Source organism: Nyctereutes procyonoides, unplaced genomic scaffold (genome assembly GCF_905146905.1).
Source record: "Nyctereutes procyonoides isolate TBG_1078 unplaced genomic scaffold, NYPRO_anot_genome, whole genome shotgun sequence".
NCBI classification, from domain to species: domain Eukaryota; kingdom Metazoa; phylum Chordata; class Mammalia; order Carnivora; family Canidae; genus Nyctereutes; species Nyctereutes procyonoides.
In genome coordinates, this window is record NW_026575131.1 from 21,867,930 (window position 1) to 21,886,079 (window position 18,150).

Genomic DNA, 18,150 nt, shown 5'->3' on the forward strand with positions numbered 1-18,150 from the left:
AAGCCTAAAGCTATAAAGGGGAATTTGCCTTCATTAAGCCTTCTCATACTATAATTAAGGTGACATTACATCCAGCGCATTTTCTTAATAAATATCTCACACTGACATCAAACAAAAGAAGAAATCAGTAATACTATTTATTTCTGTGGATTTCATGTGAACAAAGATCATTATAAAGTAAGTGGTTTTTGTCTAAATATATCATGCAATGACAACACACCCTAGTACAGAATAAAGAGATGGTGTGTGTGACTGTATGTGCGTGTATGTGTGCTTCAAGCCTTTCTCTTGACTCTGTTGACCAAATCACAGAAGAGGGGTACTGCCATGGGGATCCTTATTACGCATTTGGAGGAAAGAGCTCTAAGAATGTGTGTATGTGCTTTTAACTGATCAGATTCCCCACATCTATATGTCTCTAGCTATAAACCTAAGAGCTAGCTATTAGACCAAAAAATCATGCCTGTTCTAAAGCTGTTACAATGTATTTATTTTCAAGGGCAAAGACTATGGCCTTATTACCTGTTAACTCCACTTAAGACACTATTTGACATATAGTAGTTGCTCAGAAAGATTTAAATGAATGAATTGTAACTTTCATTCACAATTTCCACTTACTCAACAGCTAAATCTCTATCAGTGTTTTTGACAGAAACACAATAAAACTCCAACAGAAATAAGAATTGATTATAAAAAAATGCCATATAGGGGATCCCTGGGTGGCTCAGCGGTTTAGCGCCTGCCTTTGGCCCAGGGCGTGATCCTGGAGTCTCGGGATCGAGTCCCACGTCAGGCTCCCGGCATGGAGCCTGCTTCTCCCTCCTCCTGTGTCTCTGCCTCTCTCTCTCTCTCTCTCTCTCTCTGTCTATGATAAATAAATAAATAAATCTTAAAAAAAAAGAAATAAAAAAAATGCCATATAGAATTTTATTGCATACATCCACCTCTCCCCTCAATACGAAACACTGAATATGTATGAGTGAATGTGGATAGCAGTACACATCTTTAGGTGTGCAAAAAAATAGAACTTGGACGCCTGGGTGGCTCAGTGGTTGAGTGTCTGCCTCTGGCTCAGGTCATGATCCTGGGGTTCTGGGATTGACTCCAGCACATCAGGTTCCCCACAGGGAGCCTGCTTCTCCCTCTTCCTGTGTCTCTGCCTCTCTCTGTGTCTCATGAATGAATGAATAAATAAAATCTTTTTAAAAATCGAACTTGTTTCATTTTTCTAAAACTAGATTCTCATTTGAATCTACTACTTCCTAATTAAGGAGGTGAAAAATTAATCTTTGTCATTTATGGGTTCCCTTCCTTTTCCCATGGTTCTAGGTATCCCACGAGTCTATAGAAAAGAGGCTCTGGGTGAAGCAAAGCACCCTGTCCTCCACGGCATTCACTCTGGTCCTCGGCAATGGGCCCATGTGGGTTAGCAATGAGTCTTTTCTCATCATCCTTCCAGGATTGGTTGTTTCCTTTTTCAGTTCCAGGTCTTTCTCGTGGGTGATGCTGTCTAAGGCCCCATCCCACCTCAATACTGTAATCACCATGCTTTCCTCTACAGCACTGCTTCTTCTTCAGGAACTCGCCTGGAAAGTTTCATGTCCTCTCTGCTCCCAGATCCCATAAAACTACTTGTGATTTTGGCCACCTCCCCAGGCTTTAACCAAAGTAACAATGCATTGGACCCGTCTTTCTGGTACCACCCATACCTCTGCTCTCATTACTCTCCCTCTGTTCCCCTAACTGGGGAGTCTTTGTGTTGAAATATTTGTCCTATGCAGTGAGAATCTATTCTCTTTTCCTACAAAGAGGCTCCTCAGCTTTTCCCTTTCTGAAGAAACATTCCTTTTCTGAGTTCATAAGCTTAGAAGAGTTGAGCTTCAGCAAGTTGTGGGTAGACCAAGGAGGAAGTGAAAATATTGAGGGAAAGTTTGGCTAGAATTACAAAAATATTATTCCACTCCGTGAGTTTTTGGTAACAGATGAGCTGGAGCAAAGGAAGGAGGCGGGAGGCAGGGCTGGGTAGTGGGCAGGAACAGGGAATGCTGTCTAGGTGATTGAAGGAACAAGTGAAGGTTGCCAGAGGGATGTTCTAGATTCTAAATCCTAGGGGTTGGGATTAGTCAAAGGTACACAGCAACCAGGGAAGACTAGGGATCACTAACCAGAACATGGGTAACAAGTCCCAAACAAAGCCAAATTCATAGGAGAAAAATTTTAAAAAAGAAATTTTTTAAGATCCTTGACACTTCCATCCAGAGTGGCATCTATGCCACCCTCCCCTTGAATCAGAGAAAACTTGGGACTGCTAGTTCAGCCGAGTAGCAGAAGTAACACTTCCTGACTTCTGTGGCCAGGTCACAAAGAGCCATGCCATTTCTGTCTGGGTTTTTTGAAACATTTGCTCTTGGGTTTGCTCCTTCTCAGAAGCGAGCCACCATGCTGGGAGAAACCCAAGCCACATGGAAAGGCCACGTGTGGGCACTTTGGTCAACGGTCCCTGCTGAGCCAAGTCTTTTGAGTCACGCAGCCCAGGCGCCAGATTTGTGAGTGAAGGAGCCTCCAAGTGATTCTAGCCCTCGGCCATTGAGTCACCACTGGTCCCTGGACTCTTCCCAGCTGAGGCCCCAGACATTATGGAGCAGAGAAAACACAAGCCATCCCAGCTATGCCCTGTCCAGATACCTGACCTATAGATTCTGGGAGCATAACAAAATGGTTTTTGTTTTACACCATGATTCAGGCCTGATTTTTTTATGCAGCAATAGATAAGTGGAATAGTCCAGAACCAGAAAGAAGAAAAACACCAGAAAAGTATTGTGCTCACTGGAGCTGCCTGTTGCTAGAATAGAAGGCTTGTCCAAGGGGGAAAAAATCAGCCTCCATGGCACAGTAAGAACTAACATTTACTGAATGTTAGTGTGTGACAGGCACAGATCCTTTGATATGTACTGATTCAGTTAGCCGCACACCGTGCTATGTAAGGAGTATTATTTACTGACATTTTACACATGAGGAAAAAGAAGCAAACTACGGTTAGGTATCTTGCCCCAAGTGACAAGGCTGTAAGTGGAGGGCAGTGAATTCAAACCTCGTCTATCTCTGGCATCCACGTTCTCAACCACATTAAAGAGTCTGGTATATGTGCCAGGACTTGTGTGGGTCCTGCAGAAAAATCTGCAAACCTAGAGAAGGTTCTATTAGCATTTTTGATAAAAGAAAAATAACCACTGGCCTTTTCCCTCAAGAAACTCTATTTAAAAGAAAAGAAAAACCAAGTTTGACAACTCATACCATTTCAAACACTATGACCAGATGCAGGTTGGGCTTTACAGCCACTAGGATATGTTGGCTAATAAGAGTCACTTTTTTATGAAGAAAAGACAACTCTGGCTTAAAATAAAACACTGTGGTATAAAAACAACTGGACAGAAAAATAACAACACAACCATCAAGCATGGAAAGATGTGTAATTAACATTTTCTCTCATTACCTTTAACTCAGCTCTCTGCAACGGGCACTTTTGCCCCTGTCATCTAGACAAGAAACTGAGACTCAAAAAGCAGAAAGTATTTGTCTAAAAAAAAAAAGTATTTGTCTAAGAAGGTATCACATATCCAAGAGCCTTAAAAAAGGATGAGAAAAGTACCTTTCTAACTCTCTTTTTCTATAGTGAATCAGCACAGACAACACGTTTGTAGTAGTTTCAACGCCTCTTGTATGATTTTCAATTTTGTGCAGTGTGTGTGTGTGTGTGTGTGTGTGTGTGTCTAACACTCTACACTCAGCAGTTCCTCATCTCAAACTGGATGTGATTACAGTTCAGCTGACAACCAAAGAAACAGTCAAGGCTGTTATTCAGCCTTTTATAATAATCCCCGTAAACAGATAAAAATCTGCCTGCAGGTTTCACTAGCCGAGGTAAGATTACATTTGCCAAGTTTGTGTGCTTCTTGTTATTACAAAAGAGCAACTCCATCTCATGAGGTTCATTTTGGAAATACACAAAGTCCTTAGACAGCTTTTAAGTTCTATTCTATGATTCTCATCTAAGCTGCAAAGGGGAATTTAATTTGTTTTTGCTTAAGCAGGGGTGAAAAAAAGGAAAAACTCATTGATTTAGATGATTTGACTAGGAAGGCCAGTAAGAAAGGGTGAAAATCCTGAAGTAATGTCACTGAAGCAAAGGATGAAGAAGAAGAGGAGGAGAACATGGAAGAGGAGAGAACGTTTCTTCCTTTGAATTGTACAGGATACAGTATATAGTATTTGCAAACATAACTATAATATAAGATCTCAAAATATAGACTTGAAATAAATTTCTTTCTTTTCCACACAGCAGTCCAGAGGCTGGTGGGGCAGCTCTGCCACAGTCATCAGAGCATCTACTCCTTCCTAGCCAGTAGAAAGTAAGGAACAGAGGGGTACTCACATCTGATTGTCCAGAATTGAATGACCTGGTCCCACTGAGTTGCTAGGAAGGCTGAAAAGAAAGGTACCCAGCAATGTGGTTATGAGCTGAGCTAAAATTCAGAGCATTATATTACTAAAAGGAAGAAGAACAACAGATATGGGGGACAGTTATCAGTTTATGCCATAGTCCAGGGGTTGGGAAACTATGGTCCAAATCGGGCTCACTGTACCTGTTCCTGAATAGCCTATGAGCTAAGATGGCTTTTACAAATGAATATTTACAATCAATCTGAGGCTAAAGAACACTAGCTTTGAACCCCAATTAAGCAAAATGTTACTCCTTCCCAAAAAAGGATTTTGTTCTTCTCATGCGTAAAACCATGTTGCAAAAATTGTACTCAATTATCATTATTACACTTTGAAACATTAATGTAAAATCTGTGGAAATTTGTTTTCTCTCTTCTCTTTCAAGAACCAACATAATATCCTTGATTTTTCCTGTTGGCTCACAAAGCACATAGTATTTACTACCTGGTTCTTTAGAGAAGAATTGGCTGACCACTGCCAGAGTCTGAGCTGGACTAATTTGGTGACACTCTCACAAAGTATGGAGAGAAGAATGGCCTGTGAGTGGTGTAGCAACACAGAAGCCCATGATCCCAAGGAGTCTGGCCTGGGTTTCTTAATCATAGTAAAACTTCTTTAACCAAGTTATGAATCCAGAGACTTCTGTTAGCTAAAGCCCAGTGGGAAATAGGAAATAGGAGGAAAAAGTCTCTGCACAGCCACAATCAAAGCAGGAAAGCTGATGTGCTGCACATAAGAGTGCCTGAGCTTCATCCACAAACAAGACATTTCCCTCACACAAAACACAATTCTGTTAACTGCCAATGACTTAACTGGGTTAGCTGTTCTCCAAACCCACAGCAGGGCTGCAGCAATAAACTGGAAGGGGTTGGGGAGGAAAGGGGACAGGGGAAAAGCACTGTCCTTAGGGCCTCTTAATACAAGGACCACAACCTCCATCCCAACTCTGAAGCCCCCAAGGACACCACAGTCTTCCAGCTCAGTGAAATAATAATCTTCAAGATGACCCTGTGCCATTAAGCTGAGGTAAAATTATATTAATTATATTCTGTCTCAAAAGGCAGGGAATAATACACTTGAGAAAGTCTATCATCAAATAGTGAAGAGAAAATTTGGAGCACTTAGAGGCACAAGTTACAGTATTTAATTCATATTGAACTTGAACTCTCCCAAGAACTCACAGAAATAGGATGTGATGATGTTCTTGTAAACATTTTTCTATAGTCTTAGCAAATATTCTTTCAGCCTACTACTTTTTTCCAATCTTACTTGTTTTATGTTATTTTTATTAAAAAAGGATTGCTTTCTTTTTGATAATATTGTGGCAAAAATTGCCAGTACTTTTCTACTGATCACAATATGATTATTTTATATACAAATGACAGGAAATCAGGTCATTGGTTTAAGGAAAGGAGGAGGTGGTGGAAGAGAGGATGAGGAAAGGTAGCACAGGAGGAGGAGGAAGAGAACAAGTCGGCTATGAAGGAAATAAACAAGATGGCATATTGAAAAAAATACAAACAGAACTTCCTTCCTGAATGGTGATCAGTGCCCTTTTCTCTGAGGAGGTAAAACTTAATCTGAGCCCAAAATGACAAAGAGTCAAATGGTAGAAGGCCAAGGAGTAGACACCCACAGGTGGAAAAGTGAACAAGGGCTGTAGGAGGACTGCCTTCCCAGATTTCAGGGCTGTCCTTTTCCCCTCGAGAGGGACAAAGTACACTGGGCTCAATGGGTGGAAACAAGATGAGGATGACCTATCAGTCAGTTGCATGCTCCTGGCAACAGTGACTGGTCCTGGCCATTCTGGGCCAAGGAGACTCTGGGAAGAGGAAAAAATCTCTCCCAGGCTGGTTGATTCACTGCAGAGGTGTGTTTGGGGCCATCAAGTCATTCTGCTGTGTCACAGGGAGAGCTTGCATGAGAATTAAGCCAACAGAGGGGAGAGCAGAGGTGAGTTGGAGACAGCAAACCATTCATGACATGGTCATTGGAGGATCTGAGGTTACCATGCCGAGCTCCATCCATAGAGTTTGTTATGTGACCAGTAAATCTCCTTTTTCAGTTTGAGCCAAATGGGAGTTTGGTTTCTGTCATGTGAGAGTGAAAACACTCTGATGGCCCAGGGGCTTCGGAAGTTATGGAAGAGTTCTTGTGTATTTAGAGGAAGTTGTGCTTTTGGGAGTCTTCTCAACATCTTATTGAAAAGCCCTGGTCTTAGGACATCCATGTGGTAGAGGATTGAGTGAGGGTGAGAGCTGGAGAATTGCTTGTGAAAAACTGGCCACATGTGATGAGGAGGGAGATACAACTCTAGGGATTGGATACTTTCCTTCCCTACCTTTCCCCCATTCTGCCATTTAGGGAGAGGAAAGAAAAATCCCAAATTGATGGACACGGGAGAAGCAAGACTGGCAAAGGAAGAGCTTGCCCAAACCTCTCTGAGATCTACAGGAATTGAGTGCTTGTGGTTTTTCCTGCTCAGAATCTCCTCCCCATTTTAGGCATCACTCCTTGCAATCTGGGTGGATTAACCCCACCTTCCTTTCTGTTGGTCCACATGGTTTAGGTGCAGCTGAAGGGAAATCTAGTGGAGTGGACCGTGTGACCCAGACCTGACCAATTGGTGAGTTCCACCTTCCTGCTGTGGTGCTCTTACAGTAGGCCTGACCAGAACTGATACGGGGACTTGACCATAGGCACTGGCAAAGAAGCACTTGCTTTCAGCTGTATTGTGGGGTCCACATGGAGAAGAGTCACCTGCAGAGAGGAGCACAGAATCAAGTAAATGAGAGACAGGTAGATTGAATGCCTTTGAGCCTTAAATTCAGACATAGGTGAAGTTATATTTACCATTTCAACTCTGTGGTCATATAAGCCAACAAATTCTTCTGTCCCACAGGAGCGAAGTTCCTCTGTTCACTATTTCCAGGCAAAGAATGGGGGCTGAAAAAAAAAACACTGTAAAAAAGGTGTTGAATGAAAGAAATCTCTGATTTCATTTGTAAGGAATAGAAAGATGTGCTAATGTATTTTCCCTAAGACTTTGTAATATGGCTATTTCAATTCTATAACAATCTTAATACTATAATATACCAGATCTGTGACAACCAATGTAGTTTTTGTGGGTTGGCCTACAACCAATTAACCAAACTTTGGAGATATAACTTATCTGTTAGGATTTGCCTGCATTAAAAAAAAAAAAAAATTGAGGAGCACCTGGCTGGTTCAGTCAGTGAAGCCTACAGTTCTTTTTCTCGGTGTTGTGAGTTTGAGCCCCACATTAGGTATAGAGATTACTTAAAAATAAAACCTTAAAAAAAGAAATCATTGAGAAGACTATGTAAATTCTGAATACTATATAATTCTTCCTAACTCCCTTCCACCAAAAATCAATGAGCAGAACCCAAAGTTATAAACTCCTTGCACTGTAGCCAAGATCTCTTCCATTCTTCCCACACATCAGGTATTTATACTTAAAGGGGTGAGAGGCATGCAATATAAAGGACTACTTTTTACCAGTCATAGAAAACGTACACTGAATGTGAGCTTAAGAGATTTTATATTCCATTGAAAATGACAATATAAATTACTTTTTAAATTTGGGAATAATAATATTTTAATGGCAATAGTTTCCTTAACCAGAGTTTAGTATTTGCAATGGAAATCCAAACCTAAGCAAATTTGCTTCTTTGGGAATAATTCTTCAGTGTCAATGGTTTCTACCAATAGAATAATAAACAAACGTAAGCATACTTACCTTAGGAATGAAAGGAGTTATCTTTTAGCAACTCTATATAATTTCTGTAAAATCTCTGGAATTTCCCAAACTATGTTCTTTGGAACCATCAGCAAGTGTTTTACACACACACATACACACAAAATCCTGTGGTCAAATAAGATTGTGAAACACTAAATACTATCCTCAATCCTGAAAACTCTGTGCATATGAGTGTATTTGAGAATGCAAGAAGTCTTGCAGTACGGATACCTGTTCCAATGTGTTTAACATGGCATTTCCCAACATTAAATTCCTCAAAATTAAATAGAGTGTTTTGGTTCCTACCCCAACCTTCAAACCCCAATTCCCCAAAGCAACTTTTGGAACAGCTTGTGGAACTAGTTCCATAAAGCAAAGTTTGGGAAACACTAGTTTAGTGGTTTCTATCTACACAGATTTTGCTGTCTGAATAATATGGAAGGCATTTTGAGTGACAATTGCACCCATTTGGATTTAACTTCAACTGACTCCATAATTAGAAATTTAAAATGCAAATTTTTCAAAAGCAAACTGCCTTTACCATTTAGAAATGTTGCTGAGACTTACTTGGATTTACGTACAGTTCTATTACTTTCCAGTATATCTGGTATAGGTAATAGGCTCCAAAGACCTATAAATATTGAACACAAATAAGATTAGCCATGTCTAAATCTTATCTATAAACAAGGGCTTGACAATTTTAATATGGCAAATGTACTCTCTTTTTTTTCTTTTTTATTTCTTTTTGGTACATGCCTCTTGGGAAGACTGGGAATGGAATGGAAGCTTTTTCATTTATATTCCGCACAAGATGTATATTATGGATTCATGTTAGTATGGGTGAGGACATGAAGCCATTGCTATTGAGCCTCAGATGTGGCAGCAAAGAATTAAGAGATCATCACCATCTCTCACTAAATATAATGAAAATCTAACTTTACAACACTCCTCTTAAACGAGCTTGCCTCATGCTACTTGGCTATGCATTAAATCTTGGCATACACAAAAAATAAAAACAGGGTAGTTCTAAAGGGTTCATTTATGTTGGCTGGATTATGAAGATTAACTCCTCAGATGGTGTTCCAAAGAAGTCATCAAATGTAAGTATAATTGAAAATAAAAACCTGAAAACCATTTAAATATTGATAGGAAAGTGAACAGACAGGATATAGTCAAGACATCATTCTTTGGATACATAACATCAGTATATATCATAAAGGATTAAAAAGTTTAATTCTCTAGGGAATATAATGGAGATCTCAACTTCAGTAAAGCACATTTCCTGGGAATAATATAGCTTAATTATTCTCATGGCAGAGGCACCCATGCAGATTATACACACTTAATACAATTTAAATTTTAGGTCATTTGTGCTAAAAATGTTCTTAAAACTTGTAAGTTGGGTTTATTATTCTCTAAAATAGTCTAACCCTGGGTCCTAGATACAGTGTGGTCCTCTTCTCAGAAGTACTCTGTGGCTTGTCACCTTGCCAGTCCACACAAATATTAGCTCTGTGCTAAAATGCAACGTTTCTCAAACAGTATATGCCACTGTTGATACACGCGATGATTTTAGGTAGTTCAGGGATGGTGTTCCATTCTAATAATGGAGGGGATTATGATAATATAAATGCATCTGCCATTTACTGAGCATTTACTATGTGCTGCCAAGCAAAAATTGTATTTGAATAAACTTCACAAGTCTACCACATGGTAGCTGCTATTACGATCACCAAAGAACAGAAAGGAAAATGAAGCACTGAGAGGCTAGGTAACTTGCTCAAAATTACATAGCTGGAAATGGGCAGAGACAAGATTCAGCTTCAGGAGATTTAGCTGTCAGTCCATGTTTTGTCACTTTGTGGATATATTTATCTGTTAAGTGGGTTCACTTAATACAAAATTTAATACATGTAAGTCTGTGAATATGAAATAAAGTCACATAAGCTGTAGGCAAATGTGTGATGTTTGGGTAACCATGCTATAGCATATTGATGTGTTTTATTGTTTTCTTTTGGCAGGGCGAAGCTCAAGATTAAGGATCCTTAGAGATTGTGAAGTGAAGGTGAATAGGCAAATGACAGGTCAGGTACGGTTCAGCTGCAGACCTGCTGAGATGAGTAGCTCCAACCTTCGGCTTACCTGCTTTCAGTGTTGCCCAGAGAACTTCTTGTTGACATAGAAAATCTTCCTACTTTTACACGTTTTTAAGGCATCACATAATCACATTTCTATGGGAAAGATAAATAATTCAAATAACTCTGAAAAAGAAAGGGCTTGATTATTGTATATTACAATTTAAGGGGAAAAATATCAAATTTAACAAAAAGCTGACAATCAGAACAGAAGCATTACAGAAGTTTCTTGCTCATTTTCTCCAGAGGTTAAACCAGAATATTTTTTAAAGAGGGCATAAGTTTAAGGTCTAGCTAGGGAATAAAGACATGTTTTGTCTGACACTTCCCAAGTCAAATCCAACATTTATCAAATGATTCTTAAGTGCTGTATTTAAAAAAAAAAAAAAATACAGCCAGGAGCTGGCAACCTGGGTATATTAAGCTTTCATTATTGTAAATTTGTATTTTAAAAACCCAATGTCTTTTTTCGTAAATATGCAAGGGCTTCTCTGACAATTTCTCTTCTTGTAAAGCCACCTCTCACTTAAACATGTTAAATAAAACTCCTATATCTAAAATGATTCTTGGCATCTGGGAGTTTAAAATCTCCCCCAAATTCAGAGGGGAAAAAAAGCTGTATAATTATAGTTCATCTGAGTGTAAGTCATAATCAAAAATTTTTTAAAACCAAAAAGTAATATCTGAGAATGGCATTTAAAACAAAAAAAGTACTTACTGGCATTTAAAATTTTTTTTCATGCAATTTGTTATTCGTTAAATCAGAAGAAAATGTGCGGTACCATTTTTGATAAGGCAAACAATATTCAGAATTGTCATTAACTAAAAACAATTGGCCACCACTATGTGAAAAACCAATGCTTTAATGAGGCTATCAAGAACAACAGTTCAATTATTTCATTGGATACATTAATATTGATCCATAATATACAGTGCTATGGACCATACAGAAATTATTGCTGCATCCAACAGCAGGTGACTATATTATTAACATTACAGTACCAAGCGTCCGCAAGAGACAGTCATTTGTCACTTTTTTTTCAAGAAATAGGGTTTTTTAATATACTGTTATCAACACCAACTTTTCCCCAGTGCATTTTTAAAAAATATTAATAAGTGCATTCCTTTGTGCTTTATTTTATATCTCTTAACTTCCTATGTATTTTATTTGTTCTTATTGCTTTATTATTTAAAAACAACCAGAAAGAACTTTGTCATCCTATGTATGACCAGGTTGGTTGTAGGGTTTTTGGCAAAGTCAAAAGGTTTGGTATTTCCATTGCCTTATCCGGAGGCAGGTGGACAAGTTTGGCATTTTGGTCACTCCATACGGAGGCCCAACCCCGAGTCACAAGTCTGCTCTCAGGGATGCGGGGAGTGGTGTGGATCATTCTTTCATTGTCACAAACAGCGACCCCAAACCACCGCTCTTGGCTTAACTAGTCCCTAAAACAAATCCACACTCGATTTGGCAAAAAAGAAATAAATAAAACCACCCCCGAGGATGCAGCATTCTCCTGGGCCTCCTCACCCGCCACTCCCAGAAATTGTCTCTTAAGAAGAAGGGGATGGGGAAGCAGGTGACAGTGAGCTCAGGAGTTGCGAAAGTCAGGACAGTGGTACAAGATGCCATGCTTCCTCTCAACGGAGCTTTCTATAAGGTCACTTAGCCCTGGCCATATTCCCTGGGCCAGGGGCTAGTCAACCTTGCTCCATTTTTAAGAACTCTCACAATCAGCTAAAGTAAACAAGCATCACACCATCGCGATCTTTGACTTGTGCAACCAGCTCCCCTCCCCCCATATAAATATGAAGAGAAAAGTAGACAATGCTATGATTGTATCAATGAACACTATGGTACAGTTAGCTGTTCATGCAGATTTGCATCACTATACTAGGAAAAGAGCTATACAATTAAGGGGATTGAAAGAATGGGAATTAATTTTCCCTACCCCCTTCAGTAATAAAGCTATAAAACTGATAGCATCATCAGTGTTTCCAAGGATTCTCATTGCCCAATGTGCATGGGAACTATGCAGTTGATTATTTTCACGGAAGCCATCCATTCATACATCTGACAATCACACCTTCTTTTTGAACCCTCCAATACCCATCCACCAATTCGTATTTGACATTTAAACTCATTTTCTTTTTTTTAAAAAAAAACCCTCCTGAATAAGATTTCCTGATGAAAGAAGTTGGCACTCTGTCACTAAAATATATTTAATATTAAAAATATCTGAAGGAAAATTGGAAGCTCTTATATTGTCTACATAGGCACCATGCTCCATGTTCCTCTTGACTATAGATACCATCTTGAAACTGTCTCCTATATTATGGTTCAGTCAGTGCTAGTCCAAAAAAGACTACTGCTATATTTAAGGCACTTCATTCTGAATGGATATGCTTTATGCCACTTGCTATTCAATTGTAGGCTGCTACTGAGGAATTCCATTCAACAGCCTGGCTCTTAACACCATATGTCAGCTGTATAAAACAGGTAGGCCAGATAGATTACATGTAACACTACTGTTATTGCAAAGGACTACACAAGTAGATAATGCACTGAAACTAACTTACAACTTTGCTGCTTGTTAAAACACTGTTATCAAGTAACAGTAATTTGCCAATACAGTATTTCTCTCCTTCCAAAACTTCAGCAAGTTTGCTGAAATAAACCCTAATTTAAATGACCATAATGGGCGTATTAACGCTATGGTTATCAGTCTCCAAGAATATTGCTACTTTTATATGACTAAAAATAAATATGTAAGTTTATTCTCTCTAGAAAGCCAGTTTTAACCTATTAATACTACACCTTAAATGTGTGGAAAAAACAGTTCCGAATGAGACTGTAATATACAAAATATTCGCAAAGCTCTCTTTAAACACAAGACCTTGCATAAAAGTTTTCTTTCATGTGTGTACAAAGAATGCGGAAAACCACCAGTGAGTTGTAAAAATATTGAAAACTTGCCATTTTAAGATGCATATTCTTACAAATTAATACAAACATACTGAAAAGAACGATGATAATAAAGAATCTGTACAAATCAAACAAACAGTAAAACATAATTTAAAAATAAAAATAGGAAAGCCAATTAGAAACGTGCCCAGTTTGGTTTTATCAAAAGTGAAATTGAAGAGAAGAAAAAAAAAAGGACAACTTTCAGTGCTCCTCAATATTTTACTTTGAGAGGACACTCATTTCCTTTTCAAAATAAAATGTATCTTATGGAAAATTGAATCACACTCATCGATGAGGAAAATTGTAACAGAGCACAGAGTGAAGGACAGCAAGATTAGAGCCCATGTTTCAGAGCCTAGGTCTCTAACCCTCTTCAATTTCACTTGCACCTAAGGAAGGGATCAGTTACATTTTCTAACCAGACAATCCTCATGAAATTGGGTGCACTTTTTTTTTGTCTTTTACAGAATATTGTATTGCCTTAAATAGTTTGCAGTAGAAAGACTAAATGCTGTTAGAATGGTACTGGAACTTTAAGGCAGTACCAAGGAATCAATACATTTACAAAATAAAAAAAGGGTTAGCGTGGATTTCTTCCTTTCTTTCCTCAATCTCTTTCTTTTTGCTTTTTTTTTTCTTTTTGGTTGCTTTACATTCTTTCGATTAAACTTTACATTTAATTTCCAAAGATGCCACAGACATAAAAATCTCAAACCAAGTTTCCCCTGAATAAAAATGGACAGAAATTTCTCTGATGCAAAAATCCTCTTGCTTAGAAAGCTAAAGTCCAGGGTGAATTCAGTTCACAGATACTGTACACGTATGGTACAAGACTTTGGAGGCATTTGTAGTTGTAAAATAGAATATACAAGTCTGTTTCACAAAATTCTAAAAATAAAATATATCCTGGGCTATTGGTAAAGCATGAAAAAAAATTTCATATTAAAGGAAAATTATCAAGAAAACCCCTTCAGGTAAATTATGAAACCTACGAATCAAGAAAGGAAGCAGTTTTTGAAAGCGCAGAGCAGGGAGGGCCTGCTAACAAGCATGATCGGTTTCTTCCATGCTCATGCTGCTCCTTCGGCTGCTTGTTTTGGAAGCTCCAGGGGACACTGATGAAAGGAGTGGGTCAGTTACACCAACAGGAGAAAGAGTGTCATCCATCAGGATGTCTTCCAGTTTGGATCCCATTTTCGTGGGGACGCTATAGGCTTGGCTACTCTCGGTCCCTGCTCCAAGGTTGTTGTTGAAGGTGATGCTGCCGTCTGTGAGATCAAGCGTCGTCGTACAAGGTAGGTCTGCATGATGCTGAAGGAGGTCTTGGTTGCAGTTCTCAAGAGTGGGTTCCTGCTTGATGATCCGATTCACCAAGTCTGGAGAGCAGAGGCCCGTGGATGGAATAAGTGAAAGTCCATGAGCTCGAGCCTGCATTTCAAGTTCCTAATATAAAAGTAAAAAAAAAAAAAAATCACGTTTCAAGAGGTGGTTTACAGAGGATTTTAGGGCAAAGTACTATATTTGATATACTATAATGACGCATACATGTTATTACATATTTGTTCAGACTCACAGGAGGTGTAACACCAAAAGTGAGCTCTGTAAAGTAGGGACTTTGGGTAATGATGTTGTGCGGTGCAGGTGCATCAGCTATAGCAAATATACCACTGTGGTGGGGAATGTTGACAGCACTGGAGGCTGTACAGGTGGGAGAGCAGGGAATATATGGAGATTCTCTCTACCTTTTCCTCAATTTTGCTATAAATCTAAAACTTCTCTAAAAAGTAACGTATTAAAAAAATCACTTAGAGGAAAAAAATCATAAATTGTTAAAATAATTTTTTAATCTTTTAATTAATAAGTATTATTTCTTAAAGTACAGGAACCACTGGTAGTACATGACTTGACTTTGGTGCTATATGGATTTCATTATGTATTAAATATAAAGACACTCTCTCCCAGATGTCACTATTCATGAAGATAAATTTTAAAAATACAGAAATAAAAGTAAATATAAAAATAGAATTTCAAAATGTGAGCTGATTAAAGGAAAATGTTCAGTAAGTAACACCGTTTGGGGGTCTCTCCACTATGCACACATATTGAGGGGTGCTACAGGGAACTCTCAGGGCACTGTGACATTTTCAGATATCTGAGGAAATACTACTCTGAGAACTACCAAACTCAAGACAGGTCACAGTCTCAGCATTAAGTCATGCTATGTGCTTCTCCATCACATAACATCGCAGAGCTGGGTCTTTGGTGGCTGCTGTGATAACAAGTAAGAATTGCATGAAAATCAACTAGGGATAAGAAATGAGCGTGGCACTGTCCAAGCAGCTTCCATGGTTGGAGAAGCTGTATAGTGCTCAACAGACACATACATCCCATTAGTAGGTAATGCAGTTATTCAAAAATAAAATAAAAATGCTATTTTTCTTTTGGCTTATGTATTTTGTATTTTCAAATGGTGACTAAGTTGTTAGGACCTAAATATTCAATAAGTTGCTTGGACCTAACAAAGAAATGGTATGTAGTTCTTTGGCCTAGGGCACAGTGAAACAATTACTAAGATATGAAGGGTTTATGAACTAATAAAATTTGGGTAGTAATGGCGCAACTTGTGGAAATTGTACATGAGGAACTTAAGCCTGAGAAATGTCGCTTAACTCATCTTACCAGGGCCAAGGGAAGTGTTTTGTTTGGTTGGTTTTTGTTCTTTTAATTCCAAAAGAAAGTTCTCATAGGGAGGATGAATAATTTTCTTCTACACTTTCTTCGCATCGTTCATATTATGGGCTGAATTGAAAAATTATTATGTTACAGGGTCATGAGATTGAACCCTGATTCAGGCTCCCTGCTCAGTGCCCAGTCTGCTTGATGGGCAGACTCTGCTCCTCTGCTCCTCCCTCCACTTGTGTTCTCTAAGTCTCTCCCTCCATCTCTTCTCTCTTTCTCAAATAAATAAATCTTAAAAAAAAGAAAGAAAAGAAAAATCTGCATATTCGAGTCCTAACCCCAAGCACCTCGGAATGTGACTGTGTTTAGAGATACCCTTTTTTAGACAGAGTTAAGTTCAGTGAGATCATTTGGGTGGGCCCTAATCCAACCTCCAATAGGATGGATGTCCTTAGAAGAAGAGGAGATTAAGACACAGAGATACACCTAGGTCAGATCATGGGAAAACACAAGGAAAAGGCAGCCTCTGAGAGAAGTGCAGAAAAACCAACCCCACCCACACCCTGACCTTGGATTTCCAGCCTTCCGAATTGTGAGAAGATGCACCTCTGGTGTTTCAGCCACCTGACCTGTGGTATTTATTATAGTGGCCTGAGCAGACTAATGTACTTCCCAACAGTCACAGTCTTCCCGGGTTCTTCATTTCAAAATGCCCTCCAAGGGAGCTCTTTCCACTCTCCCTGAGTACTTCCTGGACCCTCCTTAAATGAACCCAACTGATTCTCGATGAGTGTTCTGGTTCTACATGCCAAGGCAACTCTTTCTATACTTGTCATACACTAATATAATAATGATAAAATATAAATTTGAAAGAAGTCACCTTGTCTTACTAAGGAGGGAAAAGTAGCCTCCAGTGTGATCCAGCCACTCAACCTTTGCCCACAATCCTAGAAATGTATGTTCCTAAAAAGTCATGTTCAATGTGTAGAAAAGATCATTCTCTGAACACATGACACATAAGAGACGGGAGCGTGAGATGTCACACAAGTATGTGTATGTTCCTTTGCACGATCTCCAGAAACACAAGTCTCTTCAGGCATCATTTTAAAGCCTTGGGCTGTTTAATAAAATTATGGTTCCAATGATATTAAGGCTTCATGCTCTTTCTTCTGTGAAAATTTCTGCATGCATCACTTGGAGTGAAAATGAAAGGGAGCCCTTAGGCCCAAGCTTAAAACATGCACTATTGTAAATCTATACCAACATGCTAATAAGAACAGCTCCCCTACACATACAGCTTGTCTTAAAAAGAAACAACAAAATTGGATGAAAAGAGGCTAACATCTTACTCTGATCTCTTGTTGTTTAATTTAAAATGTTTGTCGGCTGATTAAAGCACTACTTAGATTTCTAAACAATATGGTAAGTCTGATCTGGAGAGCTCAGGCTCATGTCGCAGCAGAACCTTCCTAGTTAATAATGTTTTCCATGCTTTGCGAAAGTTCTACAGGCTGCCTCACACTGTCACCAGAAGAAACCCAAGACGTCACCACTGTGGCATTTCCAATCCATGTATTTCACAATATTCATATTTCACATGAAGAGACATGTTTAACAAGCTTAAAAGAAAACCTACCTTCTCTTTCAAAAGAGTTCCTATGCTTTAACATTTGTATAAAGAAATAACGCATTAGTATAAGCTGCTTTTATAAACAGGCATGTTGATATGTTAAGTTCAAGAGAAAAGGATCTATGGCTACTTATTGAAGAGATCAGACATAAAACAAAAACCAAAAAAAGATTTTAAAGAAAGGATTTTCAAATGATGTGCAACCTCTGCTTCACTACAGACATTCTAAACTGCACCCCCTAGAGGAGAATAGTCTTCTGACTCCCTGTCCTGGGGCTGAAAATCACTGCACTGAAATGAGAGATGTGACAGTAGGAAATGTCCACAGTGTTGTGGAGCACTTAAAAGATCCGAGACCATTAGTGTAAATGAATTATTCTGTTAAAGAGATTTGGTGTCTGGGATCAATACCACCAGATCAAACACACTGCTGTCTGAAGGGTCAGGCTTTGCTTACCCCAAACAGCTGCATTGGAAA

General features: G+C 38.9%; 1 protein-coding gene and 1 long non-coding RNA gene across 12 annotated transcripts in view; both read right to left on the reverse strand.

The window, feature by feature from the left end:
* Positions 1 to 6,741: 6,741 nt before the first annotated feature.
* On the reverse strand, positions 6,742 to 10,493 carry LOC129521568 (uncharacterized). The gene is made up of 4 exons (XR_008666837.1): positions 10,403 to 10,493; positions 8,828 to 8,891; positions 7,354 to 7,446; positions 6,742 to 7,260 (listed from the first exon to the last, which is right to left on the reverse strand). It is a non-coding gene; the product is annotated as an uncharacterized LOC129521568 (long non-coding RNA).
* A 745-nt stretch (positions 10,494 to 11,238) lies between these two features.
* The window catches only part of MITF (melanocyte inducing transcription factor), a 217,297-nt gene continuing 210,385 nt past the window's right edge, over positions 11,239 to 18,150 (reverse strand). For all 11 annotated transcript variants that reach the window (XM_055343181.1, XM_055343180.1, XM_055343183.1 and 8 more), the window contains one exon: positions 11,239 to 14,806. In XM_055343181.1, the coding sequence (XP_055199156.1) occupies positions 14,405 to 14,806 (402 nt within the window). In that variant the 3' untranslated portion in view covers positions 11,239 to 14,404. The remainder of the gene's footprint in view (positions 14,807 to 18,150) is intronic.